This window comes from Phragmites australis, chromosome 9 (genome assembly GCF_958298935.1).
Source record: "Phragmites australis chromosome 9, lpPhrAust1.1, whole genome shotgun sequence".
NCBI lineage: Eukaryota > Viridiplantae > Streptophyta > Magnoliopsida > Poales > Poaceae > Phragmites > Phragmites australis.
This window is the reverse complement of record NC_084929.1, coordinates 28,636,344-28,653,149: the sequence shown is the minus strand read 5'-3', so window position 1 is coordinate 28,653,149 and position 16,806 is coordinate 28,636,344. Positions and strand designations below refer to the sequence as shown.

The following is a 16,806-nucleotide window of genomic DNA, read 5'->3' as shown; positions in this document are numbered from 1 at the left end:
TATGGTTGATGAACAGTAGTTTGCAATATATAGTACATAAACAGTCATTTTTGTGACTGTTGAATTAGTAATTGTTAATCATTTACTCTCTAATTGATCACATGACTAACATCCAAAGGGTGTTTATTCGTAATACTCTCCTTGATTAATTATTTATAATGTAAACTTCTTGTTGAAATTCTTCCAAAACACTTTAGAAAAAATATAAGGAGAAAATAATAAGTTGAGTTGACATTAAAACTCCTTTAAAACCCAATGAGAAAATGTAAGAAGAAAATGATGTGGCACATGTTAGTTATTACCTCATTATAAGCTCATATTAGAAACCTAGATAGGAAAAATTCATTGGTGAGCTTAGAGAATAATAATTATGATCTATATATCATATTAAAATCTTCAAAAAACCACTTGGGAAAATATGAGGAATAAGGTAGATATTGCCTCATTAAAAACCTTATATGAGAAACCGTATAGAAAAAACTCATAAAAGAAAAGAGTGCAATATAATATGAACATATTATTATTCAGGGATCAACTCCCTCTGAACCTTGCAAATCTCGTAGTCGTTGCATACCAATTCTGTGAATACATTTTTGAAATGCGGAAGTTAATAAGTACTTAGTGAATAAATCAGTGAGATTATTACATGATTTAGTTTGTAAAATTTCTATCTCCCTATTATTTTGTAATTCATGAGGATAGAACAATTTAGGGATAATATGTTTGGTTATATTGCTCTATATGTAACCTTTTTGCATTTGAGCAATGCATGCAGAATTATCTTTATAGATAATAGTTGGTGACTCAATGGAATCAATACCACATGATTGTTTATGTGGTTTATTATTCTACAAAGACATACATATTCACGTGATACTTCATATAATGCAATTATTTCAGAATTATTTGTGGATGTAGCCACTAGTGTATGTTTTAAAGACTTCCATAAATGGCTGTTCCACCGTGCAAGAACACAAAGCCTGTCTGTGATCAGACAGGGTGATTGTCTTTTGCTATTCATAACGCTCTTGGAGAGAATTCCATAGATCATATGGATTCTCATCCATCAAGTATTCAAATTTTTAATCTGGATGAATATGGTGTCTTATGAAGTATAGAGCCTCATACTTGATTTGATCTAGAAGTGACGGATCTCCTTCTTGACGAGGATTAATCGCCGTTATTAGTCAGCGGGACGATAGATTTATCTTCATATCTATTGCCCAAGTTAGATAGTTTCGGCCATCTAACTCGAGTCTGTCGGACTCGACGTTGGATATTTTGTCCTACAAAAGTAACCAATGATTAAATGAATTTACACTTTGGGTAAATTGAAGAATCATGGTAATATTGTAAATAATGCAAAATTTGTATAGTCAAGTTGAAACTTGAATTACATAGTGTAGACCTCAGATTGTATAGCTAACACGTTGAAGATAATCACCAAATATGGTGTAGATCTTATAGTAATAGGAGGCATAATCTGACATTTATTAGTAGATGCATATGCTCCTATTAACTTGTGTTATGCTAAGTAGAATATTTGGAATAACATGTTGAAGGTAATCATTAAGTCAAGGTGACAAAATGTAGACATCGCAGTAATGATGGATAATCAGTAAATGTGCAGTAGATGACATAGTTCTGTTACCTTGTATTTCGCAAATATTAAATTAAAGTAATCACTTAAAATTTTGCATTAAATTATGCTTTGTGCTTATATGAAGATTTGCGGGTTTAAATGTAAATGTGAGTGCAGAATAATTTAATTGCAACATGAAAGTAAATTGCAAAAAATAATAAGAATGGAAAAAATAAATAGACATGTTATTGGGAATGCGGAAATGCATACACATAGAACATGATGCAAATCCAGGACTCATTGGATCTAGAAATGCATATTTATAAAAGTACATAAACTGTTATAATTATAAACAAGTACAGGGTATTTAACAGAAATAATACACATAGTACTAATTATATGAATTATTTATTAGGACCTAGGGGCCTAAATGGAAATAACGAGGCACTGGATTTTTTTTTCGAGCCTAAAACAAATTTGGGTCGAATCCCTTATACCATTTTGGCCCAAGGCAGTAGTGGGGGGAGGGGGGGTTCATATTGCGCTGGGCTAAGCAAACATGGGCCGCAGCCCAGGCAGCCTTTTGGTCCAAAGAAAGGCCAGGCGCCCCCCCTCTCCCACGTCATATAAAAAGGGGAAGCCGATGGTTAGGGTTTGCAAACCCTAATCGCCCACCCCCATTGTACCTGCCGTCACCTTTGGATGGGATGGAGCCGAGCCGGTCGCCAGAGCGCCACCACCTGCCGGTCATTGTTGGGTGCCGTGGACCAGTGGATTGAGACTGTGTCACGGCCGTGGGCGTGCGGCACCGAAGTGGGCGTGTCATCGCATCGCGTTGAGCGCCACCGTCGGAGATGGGGCGGCGGCCGAGGACCGCCATGAAGCCGCACCGGAGCCACATCGCCGTGATCCGCGTCTACCGCCTTTCCCTATGGGGTCGCTAGTCATGGGGGTGCTCCACCCCCTCCCCCTCTCGCGCATGCACGAAGAAGCCCGAAGGCCCCTGCCCGATGCATGCGCGTGCATTGGCACACTTAAGCGCCGTTGGAGGGGAGGCGCCGAGGGCCTCCAAGGTCCACGACCCCAGGAGAAGGCCCAGGCGACGGTTGGTCACCGCAGTCGCGGTGCGATGGAGGCAGCAGTACGGTGTTGCAGCGGAGGAAGAAGCCATGGCCACCGTGTTCATGTCGGGGAGGAGTCATGGAGGAGTTGAAGAAGTCACAGGGACATACTCCTCTGGGTCCTCCTTCGATGAGTACACTGTCGTCACTGTCAGGTTGGCTCCGAAGCTTGGAGGCGAGCCGTTGATGAAAGGGACAGAACCACTGAGGGTTGCCATTGTGGGCAGCAGGCCTGTGCCAACCGCCGCCGTGAAGGACTCCACGCCATTGGTCGGAGCTGCAGTCATCCTAACTCCAAAAGAGAAAGGTGGTAGGGGCAGCGAGGCCAGCAGGAGCGACTATCACAGGAGTTGTAGCATGTGTAGGGCCGCTGTTGCGACCAAATCGGTGACAGGTAGAGCCACGGCGTGTACGACAGCGAGAATGGCGAGGGCATATACGTGTTGGCAAGATGATGACGACAAAGAAGAAAGAAGATGCAGGTCTTCCATGGATTGGTGATGCCGTCGTGCTCACCTTGGTTGGATGTTAAGGCCGATTGGCCTCTATTATTGCTGCTTTAGCCCAGTGTAGAACGTAGAACGTAGCGTGTCTAATAATGTATTGCAAGAAGAAAGTAGAAGAACAGAGAAAATAAAGAGAATGATTGTTGGTATTATTGACAGAGAAAGATAAAGAGAATGATTGTTGGTATTATTGATAAACAGTAGTTTACAATATATAGTATATAAATAGTCATGTTTGTGACTGTTGAATTAGTAACTGCTAATCAGTTACTCTCTAATTAATTATATAACTAACACTCAAAAGGGTGTTTATTCGTAACAAGAATGTGTGTGCATGGTACTCTAGAGTCTAGACTACTAACTAATGACTCATATCCTCGTATCCACATTGTCCCTTCGGTTGGCTTATTGGCTAGTCTGACCAAAGCTGTTGAAAAGAAGCTTGGCTAATCTACAATAGTGTTTCTTCTTAGGGTTGTCCTCGGTAAAGCATGAGTTCATGGGGGTGTTTGGTTTATCATGGTCCCAAGCTAAATATTGGTTGTGCTAGAGGAACTTAATCTCCGTTTTATTTAAGGTTAAAATTTAACTGAAAATTTTTGGCCGGCTAAATTTCTTCTATAACGAAAAAAAACGTGTGCCTTGATTTTGGCTGGCCACAAATCAAACACTATTTTTTACCCCAATTATAGTCATACCCTAACTTTAACCATAGACAATATTTGATCAGATTTTTTAGGCCTAGAACCAAACATGCCTATGTTTTTCCCCCTACTATCTACTACCAGCCGTACACAAAAACATGGTTGAAAAATGCGTAGCAACTCTCTCACGAAGAAACCTAACTTTTTGGTGCAAGCTATCTCCTGTAACTGAACCTAAGAGCCCCTCGTCCTCCCTTGTCTTTCCTATCGGCATTAATTTGTGACATAATAGTTTTTTTTTTCATTTTCCATCAACAATATTCTAACATACTTTAACGGTGAGCATCAGTACAACATATAGGGTTGGGATAGGATCCTAACGGTGATGGCGGCGCATTCACTTCAATCCTCCTATTATCAGTATCTTTTAGATACGTAACAAATTACTTTCCTTTTCCTTATCAAATATAGACATATAAAATTGACTACACATTTTAAAACTAAGGTAAAAATAAAAATAACCCAGCAAAAAAAAGTAAAAGATGGCACTAACGGTAAATGAAAGGATAAAATCTGGGTAGTTTAGAGCGTTGGCTCGTGACCCAGCTCGGCCTCTCACTCGTTCTTCCCAGCATCCACACGCTCGTCTCTTTCGCGTCGACGCAAGCAACACGCGGTTGCCGTGAAGCCCGAGACGTCGAAGCGTGCACGTACGGGCGTGCCGCCATCAGCAACAGTGCTCTGTTCTGTGAGGCTTCAGCTAGCAAACAACCGTACTCCGTCCGACTGGACTCGCATCACGGTTGCTGAGGGAGATCCTCTGAGTTTAATTGTATCATGAAGTAACCGTTAATATTGAGAGGAATCGTTTTCCACGGTCGCACTTGCCACATGGTGTTTCAGCCAGCACCCCTGAACTGATCAGCTGCACTTGCCACATGGTGTTTCAGCCAGCACCCCTGAACTGATCAGCTGGAACGGAGTGGACGGAGAGGGAAGGGAAAATTTCACTAGTCTTTGCGGGTGTATAGGCTACTCAGATCGTTGATTTACTTTGAAATTTATATTATAGTATTAAAAAAATCATATGATAAATAATAAAATTAACGAATATATGAATAATAGACGGAAAAGATGCACACCTGTGCGTGCATACCGGGGAGTTGCCTTTCCCGAGTGGGACCCTCGCCTCTCCCCTGCACTTATATCTCCCGTGCCCGTCCGCGTCTCGCCGCACCGCGCCTCTCGACCTTGCCGCCCCCGGACACCGCCGGCTGTCTCCGCCCAGCCCCGCCGCGGGAGCGCTGTAAGGTTTCGGCCACCTTCGCTTTCTTCTGTGAAACCCTGTGTAGCATAGGCCGTGTCGCACCGCGGCGGTGCCCGTCGATTTCACCGGGCGCCTCGTGCTTTTCTAGATAGAGGTGGGGACGGCAGATGTGGCTCTCCGTTTCGTGCGATTACATTCGTCCATCTGCTTGAGTTGTGAATGATCCTCCTAGGCAGTTACCGGTTGGGTGGGGTATCTGTTCCTGATTGCCGTAGATGCTGGATACGAAGAAATTACAAGGGTTTTGGATTTAATTTTTTTCTCAGATTCTTCGCATCTCTGTCCCTGACCCTGTTTATCAAAGCTACAGCATACAGCAACTCACATGTTTGCTTGTCTTTGGAAATGCTAAGTATTAGGCCTTGGAGATTGCACAACAATATTACCGTGCATTTTCATGTCTATGAATGCTATATCCATGATCATCTTCCTGGGAATAGTCTGGTTTTTGTCCTCATTTTCAAGTTTGGACCCAAATGTGATCCTGTGGTGATTTAGTAATCAGTGTGTTCGAACCGGACAACTTTGTCACGTTTAATGGGAATATGCTGGGTAACTTAGTCACACTCTTTCTTCCAGGAAAAAAAAAACCATTAGGCACATTCTAGCAGCATGGACCTACTCATGGCTTCATGTTTCATGACTCGTCCAATGCAAAGTGCTATACGTAACAGTTGCTCCTTACAACAGTTTGCACTAGTAATGGCATTTCCTTCCTACTTGTTATCTTCGATTAGACTACTAAATTGATTGATAATTTTTTCTCTGCTTTGGTCTCCGGTCCCCTGCAGGTCTTGGGGATCAGATAATCAGAGATGGCTGAATCTTTTGTCCTCAACACCGGCGCAAGAATCCCATCGGTGGGCCTCGGCACATCACAAGCAGAACCTGGTGTTGTTGGAAAGGCCATCTATGCTGCTGTCAAGGTCTTTATGCAGAGCTACCCCCTGCAAGAACATATTTAAACCCTAACTGTAATTTTTTTGTTGATTGATCCACCTAAATTAACCTAGTGAACACATGGAGCTTTTAAACTATATGTAACCTTGTTACTTCCATAAAGAAATTTTCAAATGTAACCTTCTCAGGAACTGAGCCTAGCTCAATTGGGACCACCCAGGTTTGAGTACTTTTCGACGCGAATTTGAGTGTCTATTTCTTCTTATTTATAGTGTCACCTAGTTCCTCTTAGGTTGGTCGAGTTTTTTTTAAAATGTAACCTTCTCTTGAAGTGTTAATATGCTAGATAACATGCTTTTTCAACATAGAAAAAATGCTACTGTTGTCGTAGTCTTGAGTTTGAGATATCAAACTGTACCTTTTCTATCCAGTCCTAAGAATTTGATGATTTAACAATACAGGTTGGATATCGGCATATTGATTGTGCTCCAGCATACCACAACGAGAAGGAGGTAAGACTTGAGTCATAGCTTCCCATCAGATGGATGTTCCTTCAATGCACCTGCTGTTTTTTCTTTAACTTTTAAAATGGTCTGGTTGGTAGTTGTAGAAAATATGACTGTAGTTTTATCATTTGCTTGCACATGAATACTTATGTTTTTGTATTGTACTCCAAAAGTGCTGTTGATCAAATGCACTATCTACGCTGCTGTGTTTTATTGCTTCCAATAGAAGGAAACAGGTGATTCTTGTACTTGGTTGAAAGAATATGGGTTATATAAGAAGAAATTAAAATAAAAAATGGCCCATTTACTTTTCAAATTAAAATTCGGAGGAAATATGCAGTTCCAAGTGATAAGATGGGCAAGAAAAGGCGAGTTAACTGGTTACAAAAATTGGACTTTCATCCGTCATATGTAGCTAAGCTCTAACTGATTGCAGCCCGACATGCTCAGCTTGATACTTAATGGTACATGTTTCATCAATGGTTCATTAGCAATGCCTTCAGTGAATTATGGGTGGTTAGGTGGTTAGTCACAGCATCATTCATGTGATTTGTTGGCTGAACTCACATCTTACTTAATGGAATGTCTATGCTTGTTTCTATCAGAAGATTACTTAATGTCATATTAAGCGAATTGAAATCTGCACCCTTTTATAGATTGGTATGGCTCTGAAGAAATTATTTGAGGATGGTGTGGTTAAGCGTGAAGATTTATTTATCACTTCTAAGCTATGGTCTGGCTTCATTCCTCAACCTGAGTTGCATCATCTGTGGAAGAGTAGCTTATGTGACTCGCAGTGGTGTGTTATCAAAAGATGTTTTAAATTTTGCAGGTCTGGTAATCAAGCACCAGAAGATGTGCTAGAGGGCCTTGAAACTACTCTTGAAGATTTGCAGCTGGATTACTTAGACCTATTCCTTGTAAATTTCTGTACTTGATAGCCTATCCAGTTAATGGTTTATGTAGTGTGATATGCATGTGGGCCACTCAATACTGAAAGTACGAGATCAAATGTGCTTATCCAGTTTTCACATCTGCAACTGCAGAAGTTTTCCTTGTTTTCTAACCAGATAGTAACCAAATTTGTGGCTTTTTGCCTTCTGTGTTTCTCTTAACTTCTGTGCATGGGGCTGCACTAATCCTCAGATATATGGTAGTTACATGCAACAAGGAGGGAGTGAGGATACTTATCAAAAAAAAAAATTTGTCCAAGTTTCTATATTAATCGATCCATGATAATACAGGTTGTGCTAATCTTGCTATCTGTGCAACTTTTTCTGTGAAGGCTTTTCTGTATTTAAGAGTGGTCAAATAAAACTTCAAAATACAACATAAACTGAACTGTGAGATGCATCCCCTAGCAAATTATAACCGTATGCATATGTTGCCTACTGATTGTGGCTTATATCTTACAGATCCACGCTCCACTTCGTTCTAAGAAAGGAGCTACCCCAACCCCTGAAAATTTTCTACCTATTGATATTCCTGCTACATGGGGAGCAATGGAGAAGTTATACAACTCCGGCAAGGCTCGTGCAATTGGTGTGAGTAACTTTTCTTGTAAGAAGATGGAGGATTTGCTTGCCATTGCTCGCGTGCCTCCAGCAGTAAACCAGGTTGAGTCCCATCCAATTTGGCAGCAAATAAAACTCCGCGAACTTTGCCAGTCAAAGGGTGTTCATCTTTCTGTAAGTTTTAAACAGTACTAATATAGCAACAATTCTCCCATAAGCTACTGCTGTAATTTCTTGAGAATGGCTTCAGCCCTAGCTACGCTAGTTTCTTGTTAATAAATTTATACTTCTGTTTTGCAGGCATATTCACCGTTAGGTAAAGCTAGATCACCAGGGTCTGAGAGGCCAACTGTTCTTAGCAACCCTATTGTCATATCTGTTGCCGAGAAGTTACAGAGAACACCTGCACAGGTTGCTCTACGCTGGGGTCTTCAAATGGGCCAGAGTATAATTCCAAAAAGCACCAATGAAGCAAGGATAAAGGAGAACTTAAACATATTTGATTGGTCTATTCCTGAAGATTTGATGGCAAAGTTCTCTGAAATCCAACAGGTATATATGAAGTCTCAACACCTTTTTCCCATGTTGCATGTTCCTGGCTATCTTTATTTTAGGCTATCTTGAAACAGAAGCACATCCACACGGTACTCTATATTGCTTTAACTTTTTTCTCGGAGAAATGGTGCATGGCAACTTTCAGGATTTAACTTCTCATATTGGTTGGGTTTATTATGGTTTGCACTATGCAGGTTAAGATGCTAAGAGCTGAATTTGTAGTTCACCCACAAGGTATATTCAAAACTGTGGAAGATTTTTGGGATGGCGAAATCTGAAGCGTATGAAGTGAAGAACTAAAGGCATCGCAAGCCAACATGAAGCCACTACTTGTTGACTTCGATTCTATGCAGATATTTTCCTTAGACTGCTGCCCATATATGAGAATGAGTAAATTGCACGGTGGGTGCATGTAAGTCATACAACTTGAAAATTGCTCTGAATGGTCGCTAAACTTGATCTGCGGGTGCACTGATGACGTGGATGGGTCCAGACTAGCAAGCACGTTGCGCTGTAGGCTACATGACTAATTTGCAAACAGGTCCTTCCACTATTTTTTAGTCAAAATTTCCACTGTTTGTAGCCTGTTGGCGTAGTTGGGCAGCTAGACTGTCAGACGTGAGGCAAGAAGGGCGACATGCCTGGGTCGCAGGATGCAAGTTTTGTTTTTTTTTTTTTTCATCAAATCGATTCAAAACTCAAAAAATGAATTAGAGATTTACTCTCATATAAATTAGTTAAGAAAAAAATAGTAATGATCCAGAACTGTCTGCCCATTTGCAATCCTACGGGGTCGTTCCCCTCCTCGCAGCTGGAGGCCGCGGCGGCCGCGGCCGCAGCCCGGGACACGCGCGGCGCCGGGACGGCATGGGACTTCGCGCAGTCGCTGTGGGACACGTACGAGGTCATCGCCGTCGCGCGGAATTTGAGATATGATGATGTGATAAGAGAAGCATTTCTATGTCTCATTGAGCAGAGAAGCATATGGCAGTACTGCAGTAGCATTTGTTCAGTTTCTGAAACTCTTTTGTTCAGAACAGTTTTTTGTATAGTTTATGTTTTGTTCAGAAAAGCTTTCTGAACTTTAACTAGCATTGTCCACAACCGTCAGCTGTCAAGGTTTGTCTGGCAGGACCCTTGGCCACCACCGTCAGAGAGCGATGCTAAAGGGAGCACATCTAAAGCATATTCCTATCCACCTGCTCAGCCACAAAGATCTCAATCGCTCACTACCCTCTCTTCGTCTTCCTCTCTCACTCCGCCCCCCAACCTCTCCTCTCCACCAAGCCCTAAAACTGATTGGGATCTCAAGCTTCAAGAACACTGGAGAAGAAGCGCGGAGGTCGGGGTCTGCGAAAAGGTCCAGGTACGCCAAGCTGACCATAGATTCAAGCAGGCATCCGTTCCCCTCCGTGGTTCGGATCTGCAAGCTGCGTGGTCCACCTTGGGAGGAGACGCTAGATCCTTCGTCCAAGTGGTGAAGGACCCTCCGCGGGTTGCTCAGATGACTGGCCGATTTGGTTTTGCGCCGCGTCGTGGTGGATTTGGTCCAGGCCGTTTTGGTCGGGGACCTGGCCGAGCGCCAGCTCGAGGAGGTTATGGAAGAGGGAGATCTGGGAGATTCAATGGGAGAAACCAGAATGAGCAGGAACAATGGGGGAAGTGGAACGACGAGGACAAACAGCAGGGGAAACAAACCCTAGACAAGGACCACAATACTGATCTCCAAACCCAAATGGGGGAAAGCTCAAAGCGTAAGGAAGTGGTGCACGACCTGCAGGAGGTGAAAGGAGATAAGAATGAGGCTCACAATTCCAAAATCGATGAGCAGAGGCATGTTGGAGGGGGGGGTGGAAGACAAAACTCACGATTTCCCTCTGAGAAATCCGTGGGAGTATGTAGCTCCATTCTGCGGTTCAGCGGTTCCTGGACTTGGTTTTTACTTGATTCCAGCTGGTCCTGGAGAAAAGAAAACTAGAGAGATGGCTAGCTGTGCCATGATCACAGTGAAGGAGGGTAATGTCACTGCTAGGCAGATTGAGGCAGAATTTAGAACTTTAGCGGGGGCTACATCCACCTGGAGGTGGTATGCCAAAAAGGTCGCTGATAACCAGTTTCAACTGAGGTTCCCTACTGAGAAGAAAGTGGAAGAATTGTCCCATTTCTTGGAAATGAGAATGAGGACAATCCCAACTGCAATAATCAAAGTTAGTCAATGGAACCCCTCAGTTGGTTCAAAAGGCCCCCTCGAAATGGCATGGTTTAGAATCAAAGGCATCCCACTGGATAAAAGGGAGGAAACAACTGTGTGTTATGTTGCTTCTCTAGTGGGTATAGCAATGGAAGTAGACAAGGATAATCTGGGAAAATTTGAGTATGTCAGGGTCAAAATTGCTTGCAAAGCTATAACCAAGGTTCCAAATGTTGTTGAGGGGGTCCTGGATTTTCATTTATATGATTTTTTATTCCAAAGGGAGGTCCCCCTAGAAGGTACAATCAACGCAGCTGGCAACAAATGGGTTAGAGTAGATAAGGACCATTCTGATCAGCCATCTCCCAAGAAACCCAAGCCTTCTGGGAACTGGGAAGAAACAAAAGGGAAAGAAACCTCTACCCAATCAGGGGGGAAATCTGGGGCACCTGGGAAAAAGGTATTGGCAGATGCTCAGATAAAATACACCTCCATATGCCCATCCCCTACACCAATGGATACTAGCAAAGGTAAAAATGTGGAAGTCACATCTAGCGAGGAAGAGGAAAGTGATGAAGGATGGTTAACTGGTGACATCATTGCCCCAAGTGGGGATGCTCTAATGATTCCTCACTCTCATAAGAAAAATGCAGAGAGCACGAAACTATGGTCAGTGCAACTCCCAACTGCTGGGACCACAGTCATCAATGAATATGGATCCAATTTGATCCAATCTAAATTTGATCCTTTAAAGGCTGTGGAGGCAAAGAGAGCTATCACCAGTACAAATGTTGAGAAGATAAAGAATTCCCCAGGTGGGGAGGAGACCAAGGAGATGTTAGAGCCCTCAGTGCTCATAAATGACAGTTCAGAGGGGAAGGTGACAATATCAATCAGTACTGAAGAAGGAACTGACACATCTAATTTGGATCTCAGTCAGGGGGAGGTTGACCAACACAAGCAAGGTCAAGCTGAAACTGTGCCCTCTGGGAGGGGGGGGGGAGCTTGCTGCAGGAAGAGCAGAAGATGCCTACTGACAGGGAGAAGACACAACTTAAAACTCGAGAAGTCATCAAGGTCAGGCAAAGTGAGAGGATACAGGGCCAGTCTCAAAACAACTTGGGGGTGGAACAGAAAGCTTCTCTGTTAGCTCAGAAGAAAAACTTGGAAGGTACTTCTTTAACTGATTCTAATTCTTTTGCTGCATTTAATAACTTCGAATTGATGACTAGATCTAGGAAAATGGGTGTTGATATTTCTGTGAATGATATGAATAAGTTTGATGTAATTAAGGAGCTTGAGGAGGCAAGACAAAATCTGCAAGTTACGAATGCGAGGGAGGTTCAAGAAAGTGTGGTGAATGAACAAATTGAACAAAACACTCTCCCCTTTGAGGAGAAGTTAGCTCTAAACTTAGTCTCTGATGACTCAGACAATGAAGGTTTCCAACCTGTCTCATCATGCAAGAAAAAGAAAAAGCAAAGAAACTTAAGTAAACAAAAAGTGGCTAAAAGTTCCAGACAAGTGAAAAGCCAACCTTGTGATGGTGAAATCACCTCTGAAGGAGAGACATCCACGATTTGTTATGGGTGGAACCTCAGGAAAAGGCCTACTAATAGAACAAAGTATAAAAAATGATAGGTGTCTTTTGGAATTGTAGAGGGGTCTCCAAGAAAGGAATGGGGACTTTCCTGAGGGACTTGATTCAAGATCAGCAAGCCGATTTCATAGGGTTGCAAGAAACCATGAGAAAAAGCTTTGGTAATAATTTTTTTTAGAAAAATTGACAGTAAAAAGTCTTATGCTTGGCACTGGCTGCCCTCCTCTGGCAAGTCAAGTGGGATATTATGTGGAGTTAACATGGATATTTTTGATGTGGACTCTTTCTCATCTGGAAAATTCCACATCCTTGCTAATGTAACGGACAAAACAACTAACAAGAAATGGAAGATGGCATCGGTTTATGGCCCTGCTCAGGAAGAGGATAAAGATCAGTTCCTCCTTGAACTATCTAGCATATGTCAGACTCAAAACATTCCCCTGTTGATTGGAGGGGACTTCAACATCTTGAGATTCAGCAATGAAAAGAACAAAAGGTTCCAAGAGAACAGAGTCTCTGACATGTTTAATGCCATTATCAACTCTTATGAACTAAGAGAATTATTTCTGTCTGGTGGCAGATTTACATGGACTAATAATAGATCAAATCCAACTTTAGAAAAACTTGATAGGGTCCTCATGAGTAAAGATTGGGAGCAAATGTTCCCCTTAACGACCCTGAAAAAAATGCCTAGATATACTTCTGATCATAACCCTCTTGTTTTAAACACTGGGGCTGAATCTACCAGGAACCCTAAAACTTTTTGCTTTGAGTTGTCTTGGCTTTCACATCCTGACTTCAAAGTAAAAATTGATGAGATCTGGAGTAAACCAGTGAAAGCTAGGTCTAACCTGGATATCTGGTCCATTAAGGAAAAAAGGGTGAAAAAATTTCTAAAAGGTTAGGGAGATAACATCAAGGGGGAGACTAGAAGGAAGAAAAAGGAGCTCAGTGGTGAGCTCCTGATCCTTGAAAACCTTGAGGAAGAGGACATGCTAAATGAGGTCCAACTGAGAAGGAAAAGTGAGATTCAACTTGAACTAATGCATATTCTAGAAGACGAAGAGATTTATTGGAATAAGAGAGCCACCTCCAATTGGCTCCTAAAAGGGGACAACAATACTGAGTTCTTTCACAGAGTAGCAAATGGCAAAAAAAGGAAAAACACCATCTTCTGCCTCCAGCAGGATGATAGGATCATTGAAGGGGATGCCAACTTACTCCTGCATGCTACTGATTACTATAAAAATCTTTTTGGCCCTGGAGAGAAACCCATTTTCCAACTTGATGCTAGCTGTTGGAGGGATGACGAGAAAATTTCTTTCAATGAAAACATTGAGTTAACTATGCCTTTTACAGCAGAGGAGGTGAAAAGTGCAGTATGTTCAATGAAAAAAAACACAGCACCTGGGCCAGATCATTTACCTATTGAGTTCTACCAATGCTGTTGGGAGACCATTGGCCCTGATCTTTTGAGTTTATTTAAAGATTTCTATGAACATGATTTGGATATAGGGAGACTGAACTATGGAACTATCACCCTACTTCCCAAGTTAAAAGAAGCAAATAAGATACAGCAGTACAGGCCTATATGCCTTCTTAACGTCAGTTACAAAATATTCACAAAAGTGCTAACTTTGAGGCTTGAAAAACATATGCATAAATTGATTGATAGGTGTCAGAACGCTTTCATCAAGGATAGAAATATAATGGATGGAATAATGTGCCTCCACGAAATAATACATGACACTAGAGTTAAAAAAAAGAAGGGCCTGGTTTTGAAACTCGACTTTGAAAAAGCGTATGACAAGGTTAGTTGGGATTTCCTGTGTAATTGCTTGGAGCAAAGGGGCTTCAGTCAGAAGTGGTGTAATTGGATGAGGGCTGTGGTAACTGGAGGCACCCTAAGTGTGCAGGTCAATGGGAAGACTGGTCCTTACTTCCAAAGTAAAAAAGGGGTAAGACAAGGGGACCCTCTGTCGCCCTTCATTTTCAATATTGCTGCTGCCACGCTTGCAAAAATGGTTGAGATGGCTAAACAAAATGATCTAATCGAGGGATTGATCCCTGAGTATATAGAAAATGGGGTTGCTATCCTGCAATATGCAGATGACACTATAATGCTTCTTAAGGATTGTGAAGAGAGAGCTGTAAATTTGAAACTGCTCCTTTATAACTATGAAGCCATGTCTGGCCTTAAAATAAATTTCCAAAAAAGTGAAGCCCTCATGATAGGGCATGAGGAAGGGAAAAACAGGTTTATGCTGAGATGTTCAATTGTGCCCCTGGAGATTGGCCAATCAAGTACTTGGGAGTGCCTGTTGCTAGCAATAGGCTCCTGATTGCTCATTGGTTACCTCTGGATGAAAAATTATTGAAAAGGTTAAATGGTTGGCAGGGCAGCTCTCTGTCCCTTGGTGGCAGATCCACTCTGATAAACTCTAGCTTGAGCAGCATGCCCATCTACCACATGTCAATGTACCTACTCCCCAAAACCATCCATGACAAAATGGATAGAACCAGGAAAAAATTCTTTTGGCAAGGAGGTAAAGCTAAAAAAAATATCATCTAATCAAATGGGATAAGGTGTGTAGACCAAGAAGAAAAGGGGGTCTGGGTATTCAGAATCTCAGGAAGCTTAATCTAAGCTTGCTTTGCAAATGGTGGTGGAGATTGGAAAGTGAAAAGGGTATGTGGCAGCAGATTGTTGAAGAAAAATATGTCAGAGGCACATGTGTTTCCCAACTAAAGTCAAGGACTAACTGCTCCCCTGTGTGGAAGGACTTGCTAAAGGTGAAAAATCAATATCTAGCTGGCAGGAAAATGAGAATTGGAAATGGGGAAAAAACTGACTTTTGGAGGGATGCCTGGTGTGGTCAAGTGACTTTTAGAGACAAGTTCAAAGACCTCTTTGAAATTTGCAATGACCAAAATCTGACAGTAGCTGAGGCAGCGGCCAAGCAATGGAACCTATCTTATAAGAGATGGATGAATGAAGATCTCCAAAACCAGCTGAGGAAGATGAGAGATGTACTTATGACTGTTGTGCTGTCTCCTGAGCAAGACAAGCCGGTTTGGCAATGGGGAAAGAATGGGAATTTTACTGTCAAGACAATGTACAAACACTTGTGCAGAACCCAAGATGGCCTGCCTTACAAGATTATCTGGAAGGCTAAAATTCCTTTAAAAATCAAAATCTTCATGTGGCTGGTGAAACAAAATGCAATTCTTACTAAAGATACCCTTAAAAGAAGAAATTGGAAAGGAGACACCAATTGTGTTTTCTGTTGTGAGGCTGAGACTATTGAACATCTGTTCTTCACTTGCTCGATGGCTAAATATGTGTGGAGCCTGATTGGGCTGGTTATTGGTGCCGATTGTAGGCCTGAAAACATGGAACAATACTTTGTTTGGGTGCAACATTTCCTCTCTACTGGGGGTGCTTGCTATATGGCGGGTTTAGCTGCTGTTATATAGGCTATTTGGACAATGAGAAATAGGGTAGTTTTTGACAAAAAGCAGGTTAGATCTCCTACTGAGATTGTGTGTTCTACTTGCTCTTTTCTTCGGTATTGGGCAGGTCTCCTCCACGGTCAGCACAGAGACTCCCTGGAAGCTGGAGCTCAGACGCTGCAAGAAACAGCTCTCCTCTTCCATCCCAAGAAACAAGCTGAAGGCACGATGATGCTCGCCAAAGGCCAAGGAGCTGATGGTGTTCCAAGCTGAAGCAATCATCGATGGAGTGCGGTTGCAGTTTTCAGTGCTGTTGGCACTCGGTCCGGAGATGGTTTTTGTATCTGAAACTTGGCGTGGTAGATACCGGTCTAATAGGTTAGGAGTCGTTATGCTTGGATTGTGGTTTCTGGTCTTGGACATGCGGTCTATTTTGGCTAATCGGCAGCCCTCGGTGCTGCTCCTCAGGCGTCAGATGTATAGATCCTGCTGTTTGCGCACACTTTTGTTGTAAATATTGCGAACTGATTGATGGGGATGGTTGTAATTTCGTTGCATTTGTGTAATGAAATCAGGGGTAAGCCCGTTCTGGAAAAAACTAGCATTGTCATGTTCCTGTTTCTTGAATTGGCAACTTATCAGCGTGACTTATAGCATCTGGATTTCACTGAACATGCAAAAAGGTACATTTTTACTGAACATGCAAAAAGCCATCTACATAAAAATGTCAGGCAAAAAGGAAGAACATGCACATTTTTAACAGATTTCACTGATAGAACCATATACATTCCACCAATATCTTATAGCATCTGGATTACAATTTATAGTGGAACCATATACATTCCACCAATATCTTATAGCATCTAGATTACAATTTATAGCATCTGGACTACAATCCTTGCAAACT

The 16,806-nt window shown here is 42.2% G+C and overlaps 1 protein-coding gene across 4 annotated transcripts; it reads left to right on the top strand.

The window, feature by feature from the left end:
* Positions 1-5,014: 5,014 nt before the first annotated feature.
* Positions 5,015-9,114, top strand: LOC133929005 (NADPH-dependent aldo-keto reductase, chloroplastic-like). 4 transcript variants are annotated; one of them, XM_062375576.1, is made up of 8 exons: positions 5,015-5,159; positions 5,972-6,106; positions 6,542-6,592; positions 7,243-7,319; positions 7,419-7,506; positions 8,002-8,274; positions 8,401-8,652; positions 8,850-9,114. In XM_062375576.1, exons 2-8 carry the CDS (start codon positions 5,996-5,998, stop codon positions 8,931-8,933), a joined length of 936 nt encoding a protein of 311 aa, XP_062231560.1. In that variant the 5' UTR covers positions 5,015-5,159; positions 5,972-5,995; the 3' UTR covers positions 8,934-9,114. The 4 variants fall into 4 exon arrangements, with proteins under 4 accessions (XP_062231560.1, XP_062231561.1, XP_062231562.1 ...); XM_062375577.1 differs by having other exon boundaries at positions 5,015-5,164; XM_062375578.1 differs by lacking the exon at positions 7,243-7,319.
* Positions 9,115-16,806: the final 7,692 nt, after the last annotated feature.